General features: G+C 36.4%; 1 protein-coding gene across 1 annotated transcript; it reads right to left on the reverse strand.

Annotated features, from left to right (window-relative positions):
- Positions 1-1,679: 1,679 nt before the first annotated feature.
- LOC103941104 (protein argonaute 10) lies at positions 1,680-9,911 on the reverse strand. The gene is given in 23 exon segments (XM_009351284.3): positions 1,680-2,156; positions 2,280-2,406; positions 2,703-2,776; positions 2,884-3,019; positions 3,109-3,172; positions 3,286-3,348; positions 3,505-3,647; positions 3,729-3,866; positions 4,099-4,220; positions 4,357-4,516; positions 4,615-4,737; positions 5,083-5,154; positions 5,418-5,525; positions 5,774-5,890; positions 5,996-6,134; positions 6,309-6,415; positions 6,504-6,602; positions 6,604-6,614; positions 6,730-6,863; positions 6,963-7,112; positions 7,316-7,524; positions 7,767-8,376; positions 9,353-9,911. Coding segments are annotated over 22 exon segments (2,973 nt in total). The 5' UTR covers positions 8,262-8,376; positions 9,353-9,911; the 3' UTR covers positions 1,680-1,974.
- Between the last annotated feature and the right edge of the window lie 689 nt (positions 9,912-10,600).

A 10,600-nucleotide genomic window follows, 5' to 3' on the forward strand; every position in this document is an offset into this window, starting at 1 on the left:
GAGCGGGATCACAATGCTTGAAGAGGTCCAGAAAAAATGTTGATAGAAAGGGTCTCAAGGTATGATATTATGGTAGACTAATATTGTTTGATATAGTTCCAAAATTTGTTTGATCATGTGTTTAGTTTTATTCTTTCTTCTAATCTATCAGCTTGTAATAGCAAACCCCTAATGTGAGGTGATCAAGAAGCTCGAGAAGTCCAAGTTCTTTCTTCTTATCTATTAGCTTTCAAGTAAAATCTTCACCGAACTATTCAATTTGGAATTTATAGTTTAAATGGGTTATAAAGATAAATTTATATTTTGAATTAATTTTGTAAGGGTAGTTTAAGTAGTAAATTTAGATTTAAAGAAATATTAATTCTTTAATTAAAAGTAGGGGTTTTTTTTGGGCAAGTACTACTTGAATTGTAAGCATGTGGGCTTATACCATCTGAACTTTCAATTTTTATTTTTTACTATCTGAACTCTCTTCATTATTGGAATCTATCATCTACTTTACTTTCCATCCATTTTGCCGCTAAAATATGTCACCTATAGGAATATTTTCGTCAATTAACTTCATGGGGCTGACTAAGATACAAATTAGCTCCAAAATAATACAGCCTAAGTCAATATGATGCCAAAATTAGGAGTTTGTACCGCCCTAGTTCAGCAATTCCCTCCATAAGAATTTGAAAAATTAATATTTGAATAAATTAAGGTGAATCACACACTCACTTGCTGACCTACAAAAAAATAAAATCTTGAATACTCACTGTAAATGAAATACTATATTTTTGCATAATTTTCACTTCAACAACCCTTGCCAAAATCAAACCCAAACTCAACTTCTACATTTCTCTTCTGACCTAACTTCAACGCCGCTGTAGAGAAAATGTCTTTTGCCTTTGTACAAATTGATTCCGATAAGCCCTAGGAAGTGAATTGACAAAAATATCCCTCCACGTGAGAGGTGCATGACATGATTTAATGGCAAAATGGATGGAAAATAATGTAGGTGGTAGATTCTAACAATTTAGAGAGTTCAAGTGGTAAAAAATAAAGATTAAAAGTTTAGGTGGCGCACATGCTTGCAAGTTCAAATAGTACTTGTGCAAAATCTCTTTAAAAATAAGAAAAACTAATGAAAATGACTTGAAAACTTTGAGTTTTAACAATAAGAACAAAATAAAGGATAAAGTGAACAATACCATGATTGACTTTTTAGTCTGAAAATGTGGTTTTTCGTTAAAATGAACAGTACCAGAAGCTTTTCGTTAAAGTTTCCTTAAAAATAATATGAGTATTAAGAGTAAGTTGGATATAGAAAGAAATTATATAAATTCAAATAAAATTATACTTTAAAAAATGATCATTTGATGAATTTCCCAAGAAAAAAAATCAAAACAATTAACTTTGGCAATATGCGTTTCTTATCGGGATTTCCTATGGCAGTCCAAAGTATCGGGTACTCCACACTTTTTTTAACAGTTTCTTTCTAACGATTATTTAAGAACCCACTGGAGAATTGTTTCTTATTTGTAGGTTCGATGTTAGAACGGCTTATTGGGTTGAGAACTAACTGGTGATTTGCAGAAGTAATTGCAGGTAGTAACTTGCAATTCTTATCTTTCATGCTGAAATATATACTTCTAAAAAAACTGCCAACTGATAGTTTGACAAGCATTTTTGAAACCTGACGTAAAAATTTCCTAGATGTAAATTAGATTCATTAATTAACATTTCTTTACAGAGCCTACAACTGATGAACTCCCCATAAGTGGGCCTACACTGCAGTGAACAAGGACCTGCTATCTATGGTGATCAAGGAATAACTCTCTTAACACTATAAATACTGATCTAAACTCAGAAACACCCTCTCTATTCTCCCCTCCGCCGCTAGTTAAACCGGAAGACCTTGAACCCGCATAAAAGGTTTGTATGTGAGGAAGGAAAATTAACAGTGAACAAACCATCGACCCTCTTCCACTTCTAACAATAAAACATTACTCTCTTTACATTCTCCTTCAAGGCTGGTAATGGTCGGACTCCAGACTCGCCAGCAGCGCGTGTACCCTTAGCAGTGTGACCAGTAGAGCCATTCTCTTGCATATCTGGCTCCAGATAGAATCGAGCACGGAAAGCAGCCAAATGCGCATAGTATGCCGGAGGTACTGCAAAAGGACATAGCAGATAATTCAAAACCTTTTTCACCTAGAGCATGGCTTTATAGCAGAATTGATTATGCATGAGCAGAAAATTATTCGGCTACGTCACATGGAAGAACAATTACTTACCAACAGAGACAGAGCGTGTGCACCTTGCATATGTGTAACACAGGTTATTTGTCAATGATTGGATTCCATCAGCAGTAAAATTATTCTCATCCCAAAGAACATGGTAGTGAGCTGGGCGACTTGTCCCCTGCCAATATAAGAAAAATATGCATACATGATACATTCAACTGTCAAAGACTGTAAAATTTACAAAGCATTATAAATGGAAAATGCAACTAAAATTTGTTTAAAAGATTCTATGCGGTTACACCCATATGTTATTTGAAATTATAAGATCTTAACAAAAAGCGATTTTTTTGGAACATGATTGGTTCAGATTTTCTGGAATATGGTTTCAAAGAGATCCAGAGATATATTTAATTTTTCCAGGCTTCCAGTTCCAGGGCAGAACTGCAAAGATGAAAAGTGAATACAATTTTCTACCTGAATACCAGCATGACTGCAGAGATAAAAATCATGTTCGGTTGGATGACAAATCTTAGTATCAACCACGGTACCTGAAAACAGTAAAATGATAAAACATTAGAACAAAAAACACTTTGTATTAGTCAAGAAGGTGCAACATGACGGACAGATGTAAGTTTCCCAGATAGGTTAACTTTACCAGGTAATATGTTCCCACTCTTGTCTATGCTGCTCCTGTCCCTATGGTTATTAGCAAATAATCGAGTGTGGTGCCGTTTTTGAACCACAATGAAAGTCACTGGGGGTTGATAGTTGGGTTCCAGAGAAGCGCATGCCTGTATGAAGATTACTTATCAATGTAATTTCCATTGATCTCCAATATATTGATACCAGCCATAATGAAATAAAATATTTCAATTCTCACCTTCCGGATTGCATCGAGCTCATAAAGTAAGACTTGGTAAAATTGACCTTCACTTACACCATCCCTGATCAGAATTATTTCCATCCAATTTAAGAACATGTCACAAAGGAAAAACAATGCAGACAGATAATCAAACTGTTTGTTACAAACACTGGCACTAGGAATACAAACATTTACCTGTAAAATATAATCCTTAGGGGCTTCTGTCCTGTTGCCTTCCTAAATGAAACCAGAAGATCCCTGGACAAACAGAATAACGTTAAAGATAAGAGTGTTAGAACCTACGCATGGAGAGCATTATATGCAAGCAGAAGATCCAAGGACCAAATTGGATTTCCATTAGTAGGGGAAGAATGCACTCAAGATTAAGAAAAGAATTGGCTAGAGTTCTCGTACCGAATCATGCCACCACTGACTGTGCCACGAACAGGGTCTTGCCATGTTTTATACAAATCCTGTATGAGTTCCTGTCTGTGAGCTTGAGCACAAACTAATCCAGCATATTTGGTCACTTCGGGCCAGTCCTGGGACGCTACCACCTGGATAAGTACAAACACCATTAGCAATAAAGGTTTCAACACATATTGCCAAAAGAATTTCTATGTAATAAAGGATTTTACAGCAGCAATTGAGGGGCTGGAATCTTCTCCATTCTCAGGGTGAGTCACATCTGCTCCAAAGATTATGGTTGGTATATCACTGACCAAAGGTATCCTGCAGCTGATAGCATCCAAGAGAACAGTGTTTCTGCCACCCATCTGCACCATGGATGTGTCCCAAAATCATCAGGATCCAGTAATTATAGGGGGTGAAGAGACTAGGTTTACAATGATCACAAAAGAGGCCATTATCTTTACCATAAAAATGTAAAAACATACAGAAAGAAAAAGATGCTCTCATTCTCAACAACTTTGTCTCAAGTCATATATTGTAAAATAAGCTCATTCACGGTTACCGTAGTATTATGCAAGACTCTGGAATTGGACAAACCTTAACATTTATCTTTAGGGAGACATTAGCCAAGTACTGTTTGCTGATCTTGAAAACATACTTTGTGAGACAGCATTGTGATATTAAACCGAGATCTGTTTCACATATTCGCTTGATATCACCTACAATAGCAGAATCAGATTAGAACTACATATACAATTCCAGATCAAATCTCACGTATAAAGCTTATTTTTAAGTATATCAAGGTCAAATATTAATGCAATATTCTAAGTGAAATCACAGGCACGTATGACATACCATACAGGGACCCGTTGTTGTCAGGCAAAATGGCCAATAGGAGCTCTAAATCTTTTCCTTTGGTCTTGTTCATGGACGCATGATAGACATGCTTCAAAGCTTTCTCTACTTGTTCAGGCCTCGCATTGTAGATTGGAATTACAGGTTCTGAATTAAATTCCTACAGAATAGCAAAATACATTTATATCCCAAATTATGAAAACATGCAGAAATGACATAAGACAAAACACTTTACATAAAAATTGGCAGAAATAATACCATGCCAGATACTTGACACATTTGAGCAAGTTCACTGCAAAATCCACGTGCGACACTCTCTTGCACTCCCCGTGAAAAATTAATACAAGCCCACCGACTGACAGTCATTCCATTAATCATTTTCTGCATTACAAGAAGACAGGCAGCCAAAGTATTAGTAGTAGAACCATAGAACGAAGACGTTATGACTGATAAAAACCTTGCAACACCTTAACAGATCTTGGAGGAAATTATAAAATGAAAATTTTTAAACACGGTAGTGTAGATTGTACTACAATATCAGGGGTGATAGGTTGTACATGTTGAATTGATTATCTATTGGAACTGTTATTACCATGATGGTTCAATGGCCAATTTGACTCACTTATACATACTAAAAATGGAGTTATTACATTTACAAAATCAGAAAGGTAATCTAGAAATTTATGACAATTAGCAAAACAAGATTGCAGTTGACAAGTGTGGTACCTTGTTCATCATATTCCACTGACCAACTTGAGGCAAACAATTCTTTTCTTTTCCAGTTTCATGATACTTCAGCTGCAGGAAAGGGTTCCTTGAGATGGTCAACATATATTTTCCAAACTTGCTACAAAAAATGAGAATATATACCAAGGAAAATGTTATTCACACACTCATTTTTACCTCTCACACACCCTTGTTAATTGTTGGCCACTGATCTTCAATTCATTCAATCCAATGGCCAAAAATTGAGAAGGGTGTGAGAAGTAAAATAGGTGTGGATAGCACTACCCTATACTGAAACAAACTTTTCAAAGAAAAAAATTGAGGGGAAGCATTACCCAAGGAGCAGGAAGAATTCGAGCTTCGACTGAAGCTAGTTTTTCACTGATTTTGATTCCAAACTCCTTCGCATAAGGATCTTGGTCATAAGCGTTGTGTTGAACAGTCTGATAGCATTTTAATTTCAAAAGGAAAAAAATAGCGTTAACAGATAATATATTTCGTATATGTACTTTTTCACCATTTCCCAAGTTGGTCATTACATCAAACTATCAGCCAATTTCACTATTATTTTTCTCTCCTGAAAACCCCCACTGATATAGGAAATCTGTATTTCCTTGGGAAGAAAGTCAGGAGAGAGAAAGCATTTAACCATGTTAAAATATAAAAAAATAAAAAATAAAAAATAAATCACCTGCAGGATGTCATTTTCACGATCCCTAGGTCTTTGACATGTAACCTTTAAGAGAGCAGTAATTTGCTTCTCATTCAACCTCTTTGTATACCGTTGCCCCTCAACAATTTTGCAGGCCTGAAAAAGATTAGAGCGTGTAAGTTCCACATAAGAATTATGAAAAAGAAATTGTAATTAAATAATCACCGGGAAGATGAGAAGTTTTTAAGGACAATTACTCGCCTCCATGGGTAAATAGTTTGCCTTCTTCTGATTACCAACTTGAAGGCAAGGAAGATGCCCGTGTTGAATGGTGAATCCATACATCTCTTGGAAGTATTCAATTACGGACTTCATGGTCAAGTTCTCATCAACAGGAAACCTAAACAGACATAGCATCAGCAAATAGAACACTAGTAAAAATCGATCAAGAAAAGAAATTACAGCTTCTGGCCTTGCTTCCTGAAGATGGAAGGGGTGTGGGGGAGTATCCTCGGAAAAGGAAAGATTTAATATGGAAATGGGAAATAGAGTGTAAGAGCTACTTCAAACTTACACTAGTTCTCTTGTAGGTTGAGATGTCAATCCTGAAACTCGATACTTTCTTCGAACACTCCCTCTGTGTGTAACTTCAACTTTCACACCTCTAAGAGCCTTTTTAATCTGGTAGACATTTAAATTAACGCTCTAGATTAAATTCAATACTATGGGAACAGAAACATGTCGCACCAAAAATCTAAGAATCAAGTACCTTTACACGGTCAGCATCAGACAATGTTCTAGACAATACATCTTTGCCTAGAAGCTGGGCTACAAACTCTATTACAGGGAGAGGCTCAATAAACGCAGCTAGAAGCCATATCTGCAAATGTGACAATAGAGAAACAATAAAAACAAAGTATGTGAGAGATCATATGAGATTGACACAAACCATAAGTGCGTTCCTTTCGAAATTCAAATAACTTTAAGTTACTAACCAATATTGAGGGAAAGCCCCATTTGGGTAGGTCTTATACTTTGGTAAAACCCGCACCACGATTCCAACCCCTCACCAAGCCGTTGTGGTGTTCTGATATCGGGTGAAAAGAAGGATCTCCCAATGGGGCAGTACCTTTACCAAACCAAATGAAGACCGGGTCAAATTAATAATAAAATCAATCTCAGCACCCACAGAACATAGTGCATTTACAGTTGGGTAATAAATTAATACCTCTTGTTTGAGAGCTCTCTTAATACAATGTCAAGAATTTGGAGCGCTTCCTGTGGAGCATCAGCACACTTACCAGCCAGAAACTGGCCCAGATGATGCATGTTTGCTCGTGCAACAAATTTAATTACCACTTTATATTCTCTTTCTCTTCTGAAATATTGGGTAATCGGAAATTAGTTCCATTTGGAGATTATAACCACAAATTCCAATTGCTCATATAGAAAACAAAACAAGACCATTGGAAATTTCTTAAACTTTATTGTTTCCAGTTCGTGTTAGGTATTATTATAATTCAAGTCAATATATAAGAGTCTACACGGAAACGGAAGGAAAACAGGAGGCGATGTCCTTACTTTCGGCCATTGTTTCCATCCGGTTCATCAACAAGCTTAATATTGAACTCCTTCCAAGCAAAGGGCAGCTCACCAGCAGTGTACAGACTCTTTCTACCATCATAAGCAGGTAGTCTCATTCCTAAGTCAGATTCCTTGTACAACCTCACCAGTTCTGCCATGATAGCTCTGTTCAAAGCTCTCGATGCAACTTCGGGAGTTATGCTAACCTGCAAGAGTCAGATCACCAATGCCGGAAAAGGCAAAAAGACATTAAGAACAAGATTTTAGTTCAAATTTAACACTCATAAATGCCACTAGAAGAAAAGGACCGTGAAAACAGTGCTTTTTTCAATTTCTTCTGCAATGCAAAAGAAATTATGAAAAGTAAAAACACCATAAACATGTTGAGTGTCAGATTAAAGGGCCCAATTTTTATGGCACGGCAGAAACATCAAACAAAGGAGCTTACATCATAATGGTTCAAGTCCTTCTCTGGTAACTCTGCAAAAAAATGGTTGGCCTTCACAATACACTTGATCCCAACTTGTCCATAACCAGGCCGAGGAGCAAAACTCAACGACTTGCTCGAAGTGGGAAACCCCATCTCCATGGAAACCGAGTTGCCGCCATTTTCCACATAACTATTTGGACTAGTAGCTAGAGAAGCAGCACCACCCAAGCTTGGTGAGGCAGGTAGATGAGCCACAGCGCAGTGCCGCGAGCTCGGCCGCATACAAACATCACCTTGATCTGACTTCCGACCGCCTCTGCCCCTTCTTCTTCCTCTGTTTTTTGCTGGAGGTGATGTTTGGTTATGGAGTTTGGGGTTTTGAGGTTCCTGGGGTGGTGGACCTTTGCCATTTTGGGCAGTCTTCGGTGCCTTCTGAACTGGGTTCACTGGGTTCTGCAAGTGGGGTTTGATCACAAGGTGTTGCTCCGAGCTTTCTTTCTTTCTTATAGGCATGTTTGCAGAAGCACTTGGTCAAAAGGTTAAAACTTTCACCAGATTGCACAAAAACACAATGCCTTGCCTTCTAATTTTTTCACTCAATTTCCAACAGATTTAAACACTAGTTCCACTGGAAGAAAAACATACAGGAAGAAATGGCATGTCAGATCAAAAGGACCTCAATAAATTTCTTAAACTATGAATAAACGGTAAAAATATTAATGAGATTTCAATTTCATCAGTCTTGTACGCAAGGTAAAACAGTAGGGGTAAATAAATGAACAAGCATTACTATTCCTTTGCAAAAACTGAAACTTCACCTGTTCAACTCTGTTCTGCAGAATTTGACCCCTCTAAAAATTACATGTACATACAAAACTAAATACCAAAACCCAGAGACCAGAAGAGCAACAGGTTTCTTCTGACTTGTGATTTGCAGAGCTATTCAGTAAATAAAAACAATAAAATATAACAAATTAAATAAAAACATTCAAGCAGAAAAATAAAATAAAATCATAAATGCACAGACAAAACAGACTATTACCCAAAAACCCCAGGCGGTCCTCCAAATGAGCAGCCCAATGGCCATGAAATCTCTTGAGACAAATAAAATAAAATAAAAATAATATTATGGTGAATAGAAACTTGAAAAAATGGAAAAACCCAGGAGACAAAACCAGTGTCTTGAGCCTGTCTGGTGCTCAAAACTGAAATTTTGTCAAAATATCACACAACAAGGAATAAGCCCAAGCAGATAAAAACACAAGAAAATACATTATAAATACACACACACACACACATTTATATACACACGCTTGAAAGGAAATATAATAACACTATTAAATTTGTGTGGGAAGATTTGAGACCTTGTGACTGCTAAAAGAAGTAGAATAAAAACACTGAGAAGAAAACAAAAATCAAGAACATATCCAAGAGGAAGGAATAAACATTGAAAGGGGCAGAAAAATCACTATCCAACTTAATGCCACACACAGAAATTAAACAAAAAAAAATAAATATATAAATATATATATATAATGAGTCCATTAAATACACCCACGAAGTCCAAGAGAAACCCAAAAGAAACAAAGCTGGAGACTACTCACCAACAACCAACCAGTCATTTAAACTCACTGAGCAGCAGCAGCAACTGTGAACGAGCTAGCAATTAACTCACCGAGTCACTCGAGAAACAAATTAAAGCAGTGATCTTTGGATTGAAAAAAAAAAAACTGGGGGATTGAAAGTTTTAAGGGATGGAAAGGGTACCAAAAGGGGAGAGATTTAAAAGATGGGCTATGTGGGGGATTCAGATTCAGATAGAGAGAGAGAGAGATAGAGAGAGAGAGAGAGATGGGGAGAGATGGGTAGAGACGGGGGGAGTGATGCGGATGATGATGAATCTTTATACACGCATGCAAGTGCTTTTGGTGTTTTCTTTATCACGTGTAAAAGGCTTGAAGACCTGATCTCTTTGCTTTTAAATATGGCTTCTTCCTCTCTCTCTCTCTTCGGTTTGGGTTGTGTTCTGAACCAACAGCACTGCCTCGGGGACGCAGCAAAGACCATTTATTATAAAAAGAAAAACCAGAAGAGAGAGAGAGGGAGAGGGAGAGGGAGAGAGAGAGAGAGAGTGGGAGGGAAATTGGATGGAAGGAAATGGGTATGCGTCCAAAAGAGCACCGAGTATTTATAAAAGCAATCATACACAGAAGAAGAATAATTCGAACTTGCAGTCCTTGCAGACTTCTCCATTTCAGCTCTCTCTCTCTCTCTCTCTCTCTTCTCAGTCCCCACTGTCTAGTCCTATTTCATAATTTCTTTGTTTTTTCTTATTATCCATTTTTAATCATTCATCAATTTTATATCTTTAGTTTTTTTATATGTAATGTTTTATTTATGTACCCATAACAACCAGAACCACAACTTCTCACTGTTTGGCTTAAGATTTATTGCAATCTTAGACTAAAAATAAAATTTTAGATTTTAAACCTCCCTAACTTGTTCTAATTCTAGGGCAAATATGAGTTCTAACTCAAAACTTATTTTTGAGGCAAATTTAGGTCAGGATATCACTAGGTTAGGGGGGCTGGCTCCATCATATATGTGTTTATTTTTTTAGCTTTATATTTATAAATTTATTGAATTCAACGGTAGAAAAACAGATCTAACGGTTCAAATTTAAATTCAAAAGCTAAAGTAATTAAAAAAAATATTTTATGGAATTCATATTCTTTCATAATGTTCCATGAGTTTTATGGTGCCGGTATAGTGCTTTTTCCATATATATCAGAATCTAAATATTTTTAAACTATAATGTTCATAAAATTAAATTAAAATCATCTAAATAATTT

Source organism: the organism of the source record quoted next, unplaced genomic scaffold, assembly GCF_019419815.1.
Source record: "Pyrus x bretschneideri cultivar Hongxiangsu unplaced genomic scaffold, Pyrus_bretschneideri_v1 Contig6, whole genome shotgun sequence".
In the NCBI taxonomy this organism is placed as follows: Eukaryota; Viridiplantae; Streptophyta; class Magnoliopsida; order Rosales; family Rosaceae; genus Pyrus; species Pyrus x bretschneideri.